Genomic DNA, 12,697 nt, shown 5'->3' on the forward strand with positions numbered 1-12,697 from the left:
GTGCCCGTGTCCCAGCCCGCCGCTGAGCCTGGCATGACGAGTGTGCGAGCCACAGCAGAATGTGCACACCAGAATGTGCACACCAGAGCCACACCAGAATGTGCAGCCCCGGCGGGCTCAGCATGGGGAGCATGAGAGCCCCAGGGCTTTAGCACAGCCAGCACAGTGAGTGTGCAAGGCAAACACCAGGTGTGTGCCAGATGTGCGCAGGGTGTTTGTGTTCCAGGTGTCTGTGTACAATGTGTCTGTGTACTGGGTGTCTGTGTCTCAGCTGTGTCTCTATCCCAGCTGTTTCTGTGTCCCAGGTGTGTCTCTATCCCAGGTATGTCTGTATTCCAGCTGTTTCCCCATTCCAGCTGTTTCCCCATTCCAGCTGTTTCCCATTCCAGCTGTTTCCCCATCCCAGCTGTTTCCCATTCCAGCTGTTTCCCCATTCCAGCTGTTTCCCCATCCCAGCTGTTTCCCATTCCAGCTGTTTCCCCATTCCAGCTATTTCCCCATCCCAGCTGTTCCCCATTCCAGCTGTTTCCCCATCCCAGCTGTTTCCCTATTCCCGCCGTTCCCGTTCTCGCCGTTCCCGTTCCCGCCGTTCCCGTTCCCGTTCCCGTTCCCGCCGTTCCCGTTCCCGTTCCCGTCCCGCCGTTCCCGTTCCCGCCGTTCCCGCTGCCGCGCTCCGCCGGGCCGGCAGGGGGCGCGGGGCCCGCGGGGCGCGCAGCGCGCGTGCGCGGCGGGCGGCGGAAGCGCGGCGGGGCCGCGGGGCGCCCGTGGGGCTCCTTAAAGGCGCCGCCGCCGCGGAGCCGCCGCCGCCCCCGGAGGGACGCGCCGAGCCTGGCTGGAATGAGCAGGTGGGGCGGCACCCCCGGCGCTTCCCCCGGCGCTTCCCCCGGCACCCCGTCCCCCACGTCACCTCCCGCAAGGTCCGCCACGCGTGACTCAGTTTCCCCGGTGTCGGGGGTCGTGCGCTGCGGCGGGGGCGGCCGCAGGGACCCCGGGCTCGCCTCCCGGGGAGGGGCACCCCGAGGCTGCCGGGGCACGGATCCCGAGACAGGGAGCTGTAGGCTGGGGAGGGGGCTGCCCGCCCCGCACGGCGGAGGGGCCCGGCCGTGGGCCGAGGGGCCGAACCCCACGGGGTTGGGGGGCAGGAGCCGCGTGGGGATTCTGCAGGGCAGGGCCGGGCTGGCCCGGGGCAGCGCTGTGCCCGCTCCGGGGCAGGACGGCTGTGCCCGGCAGGACGGGACCCACGCCGCCCGGGTGGGAGGTGCGGACCCGGCGTGCCCTCCCCGAGCCTGCCGCAGCAGCCCGCAGGATTTCCCGGTGCCTCGGGGCTGCGGCCAGCCCGGCACAGCCCCGGAGCTCCCGCAGCCCCGTCCCTCCGAGCTGCTCCCCCTGATCGCCTTCAGCCGCCTTGGCTTTCCCCTTGCTGTCCCCACCGCCACCGTGCCACGGCCAGCCCCGCTGGCTCTGGGTTAGGGCCGTGTTTTATCCTGCGTGCAAAGGGGAGCAGCTCCCAGCTGGGAGGGCAGCCCTGGTGCAAACAGGAGCCCCCAGGTGCCCCCCGCCCCAGCAGCAGCAGAGGGGCTGTGCCCACGGCACGTGTAAGGAGCGAGTTTATCAGCTGGGGCAGAGCTGGGAGCAAGAGATTTCCCCGCTTGCGTCAGGCTGAGCAGGAGGGTGGCTCAGGGCAGGACCGGAGGCAGCGCCCTGCCCCTGGCAGGTTTTGCCGTGCTGTGGGGTCTGTGGGGTCTGTGGGGCACATGCCACGCCGTGGTGGGCACGCCGGGGAGCTGTGCCCAAAGAGCCCCCGGGTCCTGGGGCACTGGGGCAGTGGGCTCAGGACAGGCCCAGCTCCCTGTGGGGCTGGGGGAGATCCAGCTCTCCCTGCAGGGCTGCTGCCTCTGCCACGACAGACCCACTCCCTGTGGGGCTGGCACGTGTGGCTTCAGACAGGCCTGTCCCAACCTGCAGCCTTGGTCACCCAACAATTCCAGAGCCCGTAAAGGGAGATTTATGACTTCTCTGACCTTGCAAATTGATGAGTCAGATGGTGAAGGTTTTTGCTGCATTCCCAGGCTTTAAAGAACCCTGTGGGTTCCCAAAGCCTGGAAGCTCTCCTGCTATGGCCCTGTCCCAGCGTGACCATCATGCCCAGGCTGCAGCAGGAGGGAGCAGCTGGTGCTGGATGTGCTGAGGGTCACTTCTGCACATCCTTCTGCCTGGGAAGGGTGTGATATCCCCTGCTTCCCGAGGGCAGCACACCAGCCCTGGAGGCTGCAGCCTTGCCAAGCCCCAGCGGGATCAGGCAGGAGGTTTCAGATGCCTAAACCCTTCTTGGGGTCCTTGTTGCAAACTCCCCCTCCCTGGTGTCCTGCCATGGCTGCACTGGGCTCTGCTGCCATCCCAGCCAGAGCTGGGGGCGGCTGTCACGGTGTGGTTGGTCTTTGCACTTTGTTCCTTCCTTTCCTTAATTTTCCGAGTGCAGGGAGGGGACAGTCCTGCTTCCCCAAGGACAGGGAAGGCTGGGCTGTCTCCAGCTCTCCAGCCAGGCTGGGCCTGCTGCCAGTGTGGGGCCAGGGGGTGTTATCAGGGCTGGGCTGGCCCGGGAGCCAGTCCTGCCACCCCCAGGACACCCAGATTATGGGGGGCCCTGGGCTGCCGTGTGCCGCAGCGATAGCGCAGCGGGCGTGGGACACTGGGGACGCTGGGGGGCTCCCGGGCACCTCCTGCCTGGACAGGGACCCCCAGCCCTGCATCCCCTGCCGTGCCTGCAGGGGGACGGTGCCATGGCTGAGAAGACGCCGCCGAGCCCCGGCGGGGGCATCACGCCGCTGCAGCAGATGCTGGCCTCGGGGACGGGCGCCATCCTCACCTCCCTCTTCGGTGAGCGCGCGGGGCGGGCGCCGGGCTGGGGGCTGGCACGGGGCTGGCAGGGCTAAGGGACGCTGTCTTTTCAGTGACGCCGCTGGACGTGGTGAAGATCCGGCTGCAGGCCCAGAGGACGCCCTTCTCCAAAGGTAACCCCGCGGGGCAGGGCGGGGGGCTGCGCCGCCCCAGCGCGGGGGTCTCTGCTGGCAGAGCTCTGGCAGGGATGTCTCTGCTCCACAGCGTGGGGCCATCGCGGCGTGGCAGCTCACCGTGGGCCCCTCGTGCTCACGGCCCTGCTCTGTCCTGCCCCCTCGGCAGCCTCAGGGGGCCAGCGCTGTGCCTGGCAGCCCCCAGCCCTCCAGGGGCTCAGCCTGCTGCAGCTGCTGGCTGCTCCCCCACTGCCTTTGCTCCAGGCTCCTGCTGCTCCCCTTGGGCTCTGCCCCTTCCTCTGGGGTCAGTGGCTGGGGCTGGCCCCAAGAGACTGGCTTGGTGACAGCAGGAGCTGCTTGGGAAGGGGCAGTGGGGGCACACGGTCACCCACAGAGCTCTCCTGCTGCCCGCTGGGAGCTGTAGCACCCCAGCCCCGGGCGGTGGCACGTCCCTGTGTGGGTGCTCAGTGTGTCCCCATTGTGTGTTTCAGTGTTGGCAGCGCAGTCAGTGCCCTGGGGCGCTCAGCCGGCCACATGTGAGTACGCCAGGGGCTCCTGCTGCCAGTGGTTTCGCTTTCCCGAGCCTTCATCCTGGTTTGCTTCTCCACTGGTGGTGCCTTGGGCTCCTCTGGCTGTGGGGACATCCCTGCACGATGGGGCTGGCACTGTCCCCAGCCCAGCTGCCCCCGCAGCCCTGCTGCAGGGCTGGCTGTGGTCCCCCTGTCTTGTCCCTCTTGGATTGCCACTGCCCGGTGTCCCTTGTGCCTGGCCTGAGAGCACAGCGGAGGGGCCAGTGCTGATGTCCCCACTGTGCCAGGGCAGCAGAGCCAAGGCCAAGGGAGGCATGAACCCTCTCCCGTTGCTGGCAGTGGGTCCTGCTGTGTCCCCGTCCCTGCCGTGGAGCTGGGTGTCCCCATGCCCCGGTTCTGGCCACGATCAGACCCTTGCTGGAGGGTTGTTCCTCTCCTGGCCTTGGTCTCGGACTGGTGCACCCTGGGCTCGAGCGCCGAGGGTTTGGCTCCTTCCTGGAGATGTGACGGCTTTGGGCTCAGACAGCTGGGCACGGGGCGGAGGGGAAGGGTCTGCTGGGTGATGGCAGTGCCGTTGTTTCCTGCCCCAGGGAAGTGTTTCCTCTACTGCAACGGGCTCATGGACCACCTGTACGTCTGCCAGAACGGCAACGGCTGCACCGCCTGGTACAAGGCCCCCGGCCACTTCACCGGCACGCTGGTAGGGGCTCCGGGCATGGCCAGGGCCTCCCCACCCCAGAGGGTGTCGGGGCGTTTTCTGGGGGGTTGCTGGTCCTTCTCCCACCTGTGACTCCTGTCCCTGGTGCTCCGCTCTCTCCCCAGGATGCCTTTGTGAAGATCACACGCTATGAGGGCATCAGATCTCTGTGGAGCGGCTTGCCCCCAACCCTGTGAGTTTGGGAATTCTGGCTGATACCGCCTGCCCAGGCACACAGACGCAGGTCCCGAACCCCCTGCCAGCCCCCAGGGAGGGCACGTGCCCCTCACTGCCCTCCTCCTCCTCGCAGGGTCATGGCCGTGCCAGCCACCGTCATTTACTTCACCGCCTATGACCAGCTGCGGGACTACCTGCACGCCCGCATGGGCAGCTGGAACCACTGCATCCCCTTGCTGGCCGGGGCCCTCGCCAGGCGTGAGTACCCCTCCCCTCTGGGGTCCCCCCATGCCCACCCTGTGTCCTGGCAGGTCAGTGCCTGGCTCTCCTGGCACGGCGCTGGAGGCGCTGGGACGGCCGCTGGAGCGGACAGAGCTCATCGCCGTGTCCCTTCTGCTGCAGTGGGTGCTGTGACGGTCATCAGCCCCCTGGAGCTGATCCGCACCAAGATGCAGTCGCAGCAGCTCAGCTACCGCGAGCTGCGCGTGTGCATCCAGTCGGCGGTGGCGCAGGACGGCTGGCTGTCCCTCTGGAGAGGCTGGGGACCCACCGTGCTGCGGGACGTCCCCTTCTCGGGTACGCCTGGGGGCACGGGGACACGGGCCCAGGGCGGCCCTGTGCTGGGGCGTGCCCAGGGGTAGCACTGGTGTCTCCTCTCTCTTCCCCAGCTCTGTACTGGTTTAACTACGAGCTGGTGAGGACGTGGCTCTGCAGGCAGCCCTGGCTGGATGGGGCCACCTTCACGGTCAGCTTCGCGTCCGGGGCCATCTCTGGCACGGTGAGTTTGGGAGGCTGGGGCTGTGGGAGGGAGGAGTGGGGCTGGGATGGTGCTGGGAGGTGGCAGCAGAGCTGGCACTGGGCAGGAGCCCCACGTCCTGGCTGACCATCCAACCCCACAGGTGGCCGCGGTGCTGACGCTGCCCTTCGACGTGGTCAAAACCCAGCGGCAGATCGAGCTGGGAGACAGCGAGGTGCACCCAGGTGAGGGGCCAGGCTGCAGGCAGGTGCCTGGGGGCAACCAGGACTCCCCATGGCTGTCCCCCAACCCTCCCCTACCCCCTCTCCCCACAGTCACAGCCTCCAAGCCTTCCTCCACCTGGCTGCTCCTGCAGCGGATCCGCGCCGAGTCTGGCACCCGGGGGCTGTTTGCAGGTGAGGCTGTGCCCCGGCCCCGTGCCGGTGTTCCGGGTGCCCTGGTGTCACCCAGGGCTCACGGCGCTGTCCCTGCAGGGTTCCTGCCCCGCGTCATCAAGGTGGCACCTGCCTGCGCCATCATGATCAGCACCTATGAATTCGGCAAGAGCTTCTTCCAGAAGCTGAACCAGGAGCAGCAGCTGCGGGGATTGTGAGCGGGCCTGGGGCCGGGCTGGACGTGGCGTGCCCGGGGGACGGTGCCAGCCCTGCCCGTGCCAGGTGTCGCAGGAGCGGTGATCCGTGCCCGGCTGTGCAGAGCCCAAGTGCCTTCGTTCCTGCTCTGCCTCCCGCCGCTGCACACGGAGCCAGGGCCAGCCTGGCCCCACTCCCTGTCCCAGCCACGCTGGGGGACATCTGTGCCTGCTGCTGTGGAATTGGGGGGAACCCGAGCCCCCCGCACCCGTCCCCTGGGGCTGGACTGATGCTGCTGTTGGATTCATGGACACTCGCCAGGATGGGGTGTCCCGGGAGACTCGGCCTGGCAGGAGATGGAGCTGAGGCTCTGGCAAGGACCAAACCCCAGACCTCGGGGGCTTCTCTGCCTGCCTGGGCCCCCCAGCCCTGCTCTGCCTGGGGATCTGCCCCCCTGACCATCACTCTCAGCCTCGCCTTGCTGGCTCTGCATGGCACGGGGACACATCAGAACGCTCTCCCTGCCTCTGGACCTCTCCTCCCACTCGGGATGTCCCCATCCCCGGTCAGACCCTGGGTTGGACAGGCCCTGTGTGGGGACAGACCTCACTGCTGCTCTGGGGGGCCGCTGTGGCGCCCCTGCCCCATCCTGTCACTGCAAGGGCCTGCCCAGCTCTGCGGGCACTGCCCCCGTTACCCCGGGACTCACGGAGGGAATTTCTCCTAATTTCTTAAATAAAATAATTATAATTATCTCTTAGTGGAAGGATTTCTCTCTGTGTGCTGGGGGGCTGTAGAGACACCTGTGGGGTGACAGCCACGGCCCTGTGTGTGGGCACGGTCCTGTCACCCACAGGGTCCCTGCAGGGTGTTCACTGGGGGCTGGGGACCCCAGGACCGTCATCCTCCCCCGGCAGCCCCCGCTGCTGCTGGGCACGGGGCTGGCCCGGCCTTGGCGTTCTGCTGGGGCCCCAAGGTGCTCTCCCTGCCCAGAGGGGCTGGAGGAGGCTGCTGAGCACCCCAACATCCTTGCCAGGGCCAGGACCTGGTGGCAGGGGCCACGAGGGGTCTGTTCCCCACTGGGGGGTGGGTGACAGGCCAGCTCTGCTTGCTGCGTTTATTGATTCCTTTTGCTCCAACAAGGCAGACGGGGCTGAAATAAAAACCAAAATCACCCAAAACAAACCCAAAACCCAGGGGAGGATGGGGAGGAAGGGGGAGGCAGAGTCCTCCCCCTGTTGTGGGGATGCTGCTGCAAGGGGGGACAGGCAGCCCCCGCAGCGGGGGGAGCTGGGGAGGCCAGGCAGGCGCAGCCCGGGCGGGCACCAAGGGCCGAGCAGGATGGACAGCGGGGCCACGCCGGACCCTGGCCCCGGGAAGGGGCCACCCCGACCCCCCTCGGTCCCAGCAGCTGGCACTCACAGCGTCCCCCACCGTGGCACAGTTCATTGCCCCTGTCCTGCGCCCCCATCCCAACAGGTCCGTGGCTCAGCCGGGCTCCGGGCCAGGGGGTCTCAAGATGGGGAGGGGGCTGCCCGTCCCCAGCCGCCCCGGTGGGATGGGCGAGTCCCCCGCCGGTGCCGGGGCGGCGAGGGGCCGAGCTCCGTCAGTCCGGTGCCGTCAGGCCGGGCCGGGGGGCGCGGGGGCCGGGGGTCTCAGCTGGGGCTGCGGGTCGGGCTGGCTTCCGTGCTGTCGCTCACCAGGCACTCGTTGGACTTGAGGCTGGCCAGGGACTTGCAGCTGGGCAGGGAGGCCAGGGAGCCGCAGAGCCCCAGCATGGAGGGCGTGGGGTCCTTCCCTGCGGGCAGAGGGGGCGTCAGGCGGGCTCGGCCGCGTGTCCCTGCCCTGCCACCCCGGGGGGACAGCGACCACCTCTCCGGGGCCACCTGGCTTCCCTGCACTGCTGGGGCAGCATCCCAACCGCGAGGAGGGGGCTGCTGGGGGGTCCCGACACCCGGGTGCATGTGGGGAGAGGTGCTGAGCCCCGGGGGCACCCTAAGGTGGGTGGGGGTCTTACCCAAGGGCCCCCAGGGCTCCCCTTCGCGCTTGCCCTCGCCCAGACGCTGGGAGTCGGAGCTGAGGCTGTTCTCGGCCGAGAGCTGGTCGGTGCTCACGAAGCTGTGCCTGCAGAGGGACAGCCCTGAGCCCTGGCGCTGGCACAGCCCTGCTGCCCTCCCACCCCCGTGTCCCCCCCGGGGCTGGGCAGGGTGCTTCGGCGGGTCTCTGCCCCCGCTCTGAGCTTGCCTTCTGTAGAGTTTGCTGTCCGAGCCGCTCTCGTTGCCATTGAGGGTCCCCAGGGAGGGCCACTGGTTGACCAGGGGTGTCACCATCTCCTTGGAGAGCTGGGCCAGCTGAGGGTTCTCGCAGGGGATCAGCCCCGTCCTGCAGCAGAGGCGACTGCTCAGCTCCTGGCACAGCCACCGGCGCCAGGAGCTGCCAGGGGACACGGCCCGGGGGACGTGTGGGGCACTGGGGACACCCAGGGCCTGTGGGGCAGCCCGGCTCCAGGGACCCCCAGCCCTCCGAGCCCCCCGGCCGTGGGTCCCCACTCACAGCTGCTCCTGCAGCTCCAGGATGACGCCCTCCAGCTCCCTCTTCTCCAGCTGGTTCTGCACCATCACCTCCTCCAGCCGGAGCTTCAGCCGCTTGTTCTCCGCCTCCAGGTCCTTCAGCTGCGACTCCCGCAGCCGCACCAGCTCCTCCAGGTACCCCTGTGGGAGGCCACCGTCAGTGCTGCCCCGCTGCCACCATCCCCAGTGTCCCCAGGGCCATCCAGAGGGGCAGGGAGCGGGCTGGGTCACCGCAGCAGCAGGATGAAGGGCTGATGGTCCCACTGGGCTGTGGGAGTGGGGACGCAGAGGCAGAGATGCTCCAGGCTGGAGCATCCTGGGCAAGTTGAGACCCTGACGGCCCCAGCCTGGCTCCCGGTACCTTTTGGGCATAAACAATGCGGAATTTCTGCTCCATCTTGCGCCACTTGTTGTACCAGCTGTCCTCGTCGGTGACCAGGGGCAGGTAGGGGTGCTCGGGTGAGCTGTCCTCGCTTGTGCTGCTCTCCACACTGCCCCGCTCCTCCTCCTCGCTCAGGTAGTCATAGCTGGGGGGGTGGGGGCTCAGCAGGGGCTGTCAGGGCTTCAGGGAGCCCCATCGTGGTGTTGGGGGAGAGACGGGGGGTCCCCACCCCAGGGAGGGCCCCCAGCTCCTACCTCTGGGTGAACTTCAGGTAGGGCGTGTAGTCAATGACCACGGGCGTTTTGCCGTCCATCACCTCTCCCTTCAGGCAGAAGCTGAGCAGAGGCAGCAGGAGAAGGTCAGGGGTTGTCAGTCGGGGCCGGTGTCCCCCTGTGTCCCCTGTCCCCACCTGAAGTCGATGGCGCTGAGCCCGATGAGCATCCCCGTGAGCACCGTGGACTCCTCCCGCAGCATGATGGCCCCGTCGTCGTAGAACCGCCTGTGGGGAAACACGCGGCTGGATGTGCCCTCCCAGCGCCCCAAAACCCACCCCAAAACCCACCCCAGCACACCCACAGCCTGCTCTGGGGGCTGCTCACCTGGTGGTCCGAGTGTCCCGCAGGGCCGTGGAGATGTACTCGGACATTCGCTTCTCCATCAGCGCCACGCGGATCCAGGCCCGGCCCTGCGAGGAGCGCCCCGGGCACTCCTGAGGATGGGGGCTGCCTCGGGGGGTCCCCACATCCCCACCCCCCGGGCAGCAGCTGGAGGTCCCCACACAGGAGTGGCTTTGGGGACCCAGAGCTGCTGCTGTGTGCCATGGGGCCCTGGGGATGGAGCTGCAGGAGGGCAGGGGAGGGAGCAAGGAGGGGGCACAGAGGGCTGGGGATGGGGATGGGGATGTAAATATGTACATGGGATGGGATGGGATGGGATGGGATGGGATGGGATGGGATGGGATGGGATGGGATGGGATGGGATGGGATGGGATGGGATGGGATGGGATGGGATGGGATGGGATGGGATGGGATGGGATGGGATGGGAATGTAGATGGGTCCATGTTCCAGGGTCAGGGTGGAGTGAATGGAAACAAGGACAGGCATAGAAATGGGGACAGGGACAGGGCCAGGGCCAGGACTGGTGCCTTCCTGACCTTGGCCCTGGAGGTGCTGATGTTCTCCATGCTCTCGATGCTGCTGACGCAGTTGTTGGGCACCTTGCTGCAGGCCAGGCGGATGTAATCCCAGAACCCGCGCTGTCCATCAGAGCTGAACCAGCTGACAGGGCCTGCGGGCACCCCCGGGCTGGCTCAGGGCCGGCAGAGCCCCTCCACCAGAGCTGGACACGCTCCCCGGTGCCGGCATGTGCGTCCCCATCCCACGGGACACAGGGACGGGGACAGGGACGGTCCCGGGGCCGCCGTTACCTTTGAAGCGGTGGCTGAGGATCTGCTCGAGGATGGCAGCGAAGTTGACGAACTCCTCGGAGGAGTCGTCGATGGGATCCGCCGTGTACTTCTCCAGCAGGGTTTTCACCGAGAACCTGGCGAGGGGACGGTGTTGGGGCTGGGAGGGGACGCTCACCCGGCGCCCACCTCCAGCCCCGGCGCACGTGAGGCTTTGGCACCAGAGCAAAGCGCTTTTCCAGCTGTCGGCTCCCGCTCCCGGCAGCGGGAAGAGGGCGTCGGGCCGGGCTGTGGCTCGGTGACCCCCCTGTCCCCGCGTCCCCAGGGACCCCGAGGGGCGGCTGCGCTCCCCGCTGTGCAAGTGGCCAGGAAGGGCGAACAAAGGCCCCCTTCCTCCCGGCCGTGCGCGGGCGGTGATGGCTTCCCCTTCCGCCCGGCCGCTCGTGCTCGGGCCACAGCGACGCCGAGGACGCGGACACGGACCCGCCGAGCCCGGCAGGACAGGGCGGCACGGGGCAGGTGCTTGGTGTGGCCTGGGGGGCACCGCCCCGTCCCTGGGGTCTGAGGGGCACAGCTGCCTGGGGGGACCCCCTGACAGCAGGTGAGGGTGTCCCCCCGTGGCACTGAGGTCTGGGGGTGCCTCGCGGCGCAGCAGCGAGGGCTGGAGCAGCCTGGCGCAGGTCCAGAGGGTCTCCATGTGGTGACAATGGGGTTTAGATGCCCCGTGCCATGGCAAGGAGATCCACTGGGTCCCCACGTCATGGCAGCGGGTTCTGCGGGTGCCCCGTGCCGCGCTGAGGAGCCCGGAGGTCCCCAGACCCTGAAATGAGGCCCTGGGGGTCCCTGCCAGGTTGTCCAGGCCCTGGTACCTCCCACACCCCCCAGCCCTGGACCAGGCTCCAGCGCTGTCAGCACCAGCAGCCCCTCACCAGCCCCCGGGATGTCACCCCAGCCCTGCAGCCCGGCAGGAGCCGCCAGCCCCCCCTCCCCATCCCTGCACCCCATTCCTGCCCCCCCATCCCGGTCCAGCCGGGAGTCTCCATGACAACGCTCATCCTCCATCCTTCATCCCCATCCCCGCCGCTCCCTGACGTCACTTCCTGGGCCCCCGCCCGCATGGGGGTCCCCAACCCCAGCCCCCCCCCGCCCCCCGCTGCCCCCAGCACCCCCCTCACCCTCCGCTGCCCCCCGCATCCCCCCGCATCCCCCCGGTGGCCTCGACATCGGCGCACCGGCCGCCTCCATGTTGTCACCGTGTCCCCCGCCCCCCGTCTCTCCCTTCGCGACCCCCCGCCGCCCCGGTAGATCCCCGCAGCCCCCCCAGAGCCCCCCGGAACCCCCCAGAACCCCCCGGAACCCCCGCAGCCCCGGCCACACCGCCCGCAGCCCCGCAGCTCCGCGCCCCCCCCCATTTCCCGCATCCCCATCCTTCTCCTCCCCCTTCCAAACCTGAATTTCCCCCCCTCAAAAAGCGACTGCAGCAACAACAAATCCCCCCAGAGGGGGCAGGGGCGGCGGGGGGGAGGGATGAACCCCCCGGGCCCTCCCCGCCCCCCATCCCCTCCATCCCCACCGGCGGTGGTCGCTTCTCCCTCCCCCGCTGCCCTCCCCCAGCCCCGCTCGGGACCCCCCCGGCCGCCCCCCACCTGCAGACGGTGATGAGGTTTTTCCTCTCCACGGCGATGTTCCTGGAGGACGCTTTCTTGGAGGAGAGCCCCAGAGCCATGGCAGCCGGCACCCAGCTCGCTTCCATCCAGCGGCCCCGGCGCCGCGGCCGCGGGCGATGCCCCTTCCCCCGTGGGGACCCCCCCGCCCCACGCCGCGGCCCCCGCGCCGCGCAGGCTTTGCTCCGCCGGTGCCCACGCCGCGGGCCTGCGCCGCCCCCCCCGGGATGCTCTCCCCGCCCCCGGCCCCCCAAATCTCTCTCCGGGGGATGGGGGGGCAGAGCAGCGAGGGGAGGGCGGGGGGGTCCCCACTGACCCTCCCGGGGGACCCCGTGGGTAAAGCCGCGGGGAGGGGGCGGCCCCCGGGGTTTTTGGGGGGGTCTTTTGTCCACTCCAGGCTCAGATCACCACCCCTGCCTCGCCCTGCCTCGATCCCCTTTTTGGGGGCTGAGCATCACCTCCCCCCCACTCCGCGGGGTCTGCGGGCACAGAGGGACCCCCGGGCACCGAGGGACCCCCGGGCACTGAGAGACCCCCGGGCACAGAGGGACCCCCGGGCACCGAGGGACCCCCAGGCACTGAGGGACCCCCGGACACCGAGGGACCCCCGGGCACCGAGGGACCCCCGGGCACAGAGGGACCCCCGGGCACCGAGGGACCCCCGGGCACTGAGGGACCCCCGGGCACAGAGGGACCCCCGGGCACCGAGGGACCCCCGGGCACAGAGGGACCCCGGGCACCGAGGGACCCCCTTCAGTGGGGGCTGACGTGCTGAGGGGCGACACCACCCCCCACTCTTTTTTCACCGTGCCTCAGTTTCCCCGTTGTTGTGACAGAGAAATTGGGAGTGGGGGGATCCTGGAGAATCCCACAGCACCCACGGAAACCTCCACAGTCTCCAGATAAATCAGGGTCACCCTCAGCACCCAAAATC

The 12,697-nt window shown here is 68.9% G+C and overlaps 2 protein-coding genes across 5 annotated transcripts; one reads left to right on the top strand and one right to left on the bottom strand.

Moving 5' to 3' along the window:
• The first annotated feature begins 706 nt into the window (after window positions 1-706).
• On the top strand, window positions 707-6,494 carry SLC25A39 (solute carrier family 25 member 39). Of its 2 annotated transcripts, XM_030256076.4 has the most exons (12): window positions 707-845; window positions 2,769-2,877; window positions 2,952-3,011; window positions 3,503-3,547; window positions 4,132-4,241; window positions 4,364-4,431; window positions 4,549-4,673; window positions 4,818-4,991; window positions 5,084-5,193; window positions 5,315-5,396; window positions 5,487-5,567; window positions 5,646-6,494. In XM_030256076.4, the coding sequence occupies exons 2-12, from the start codon at window positions 2,781-2,783 to the stop codon at window positions 5,762-5,764; spliced, it is 1,071 nt and encodes a 356-aa protein (XP_030111936.3). In that variant the 5' UTR covers window positions 707-845; window positions 2,769-2,780; the 3' UTR covers window positions 5,765-6,494. The 2 variants fall into 2 exon arrangements, with proteins under 2 accessions (XP_030111936.3, XP_030111937.3); XM_030256077.4 differs by lacking the exon at window positions 3,503-3,547 and having other exon boundaries at window positions 712-845.
• Window positions 6,495-6,844: 350 nt separating this feature from the next.
• Window positions 6,845-11,988, bottom strand: RUNDC3A (RUN domain containing 3A). 3 transcript variants are annotated; one of them, XM_030256072.4, is made up of 11 exons: window positions 11,746-11,904; window positions 10,121-10,236; window positions 9,848-9,981; window positions 9,293-9,378; window positions 9,103-9,192; window positions 8,948-9,028; window positions 8,673-8,838; window positions 8,295-8,452; window positions 7,986-8,123; window positions 7,759-7,865; window positions 6,845-7,539 (listed from the first exon to the last, which is right to left on the bottom strand). In XM_030256072.4, exons 1-11 carry the CDS (start codon window positions 11,850-11,852, stop codon window positions 7,397-7,399), a joined length of 1,326 nt encoding a protein of 441 aa, XP_030111932.1. In that variant the 5' UTR covers window positions 11,853-11,904; the 3' UTR covers window positions 6,845-7,396. The 3 variants fall into 3 exon arrangements, with proteins under 3 accessions (XP_030111932.1, XP_030111934.1, XP_041577408.1); XM_030256074.4 differs by lacking the exon at window positions 11,746-11,904 and adding an exon at window positions 11,549-11,568; XM_041721474.2 differs by lacking the exon at window positions 7,759-7,865 and having other exon boundaries at window positions 11,746-11,988.
• Between the last annotated feature and the right edge of the window lie 709 nt (window positions 11,989-12,697).

This window comes from Taeniopygia guttata, chromosome 27 (assembly GCF_048771995.1).
Source record: "Taeniopygia guttata chromosome 27, bTaeGut7.mat, whole genome shotgun sequence".
Lineage (NCBI taxonomy): Eukaryota > Metazoa > Chordata > Aves > Passeriformes > Estrildidae > Taeniopygia > Taeniopygia guttata.

Coding starts and splice junctions, on each gene's coding strand:
- SLC25A39 (XM_030256076.4), top strand. CDS start 2,781: ATGGCTGAGAAGACGCCGCCGAGCCCCGGCGGGGGCATCACGCCGCTG. Junction 4,242..4,363: donor GCCACTTCACCGGCACGCTG/GTAGGGGCTCCG, acceptor CTCTCTCCCCAG/GATGCCTTTGTGAAGATCAC. Junction 4,992..5,083: donor GCGGGACGTCCCCTTCTCGG/GTACGCCTGGGG, acceptor TCTCTTCCCCAG/CTCTGTACTGGTTTAACTAC.
- RUNDC3A (XM_030256072.4), bottom strand. CDS start 11,852: ATGGAAGCGAGCTGGGTGCCGGCTGCCATGGCTCTGGGGCTCTCCTCC. Junction 9,379..9,847: donor TCAGCACCTCCAGGGCCAAG/GTCAGGAAGGCA, acceptor CGCTCCTCGCAG/GGCCGGGCCTGGATCCGCGT. Junction 7,540..7,758: donor GGAGCCCTGGGGGCCCTTGG/GTAAGACCCCCA, acceptor CTCTGCCCGCAG/GGAAGGACCCCACGCCCTCC.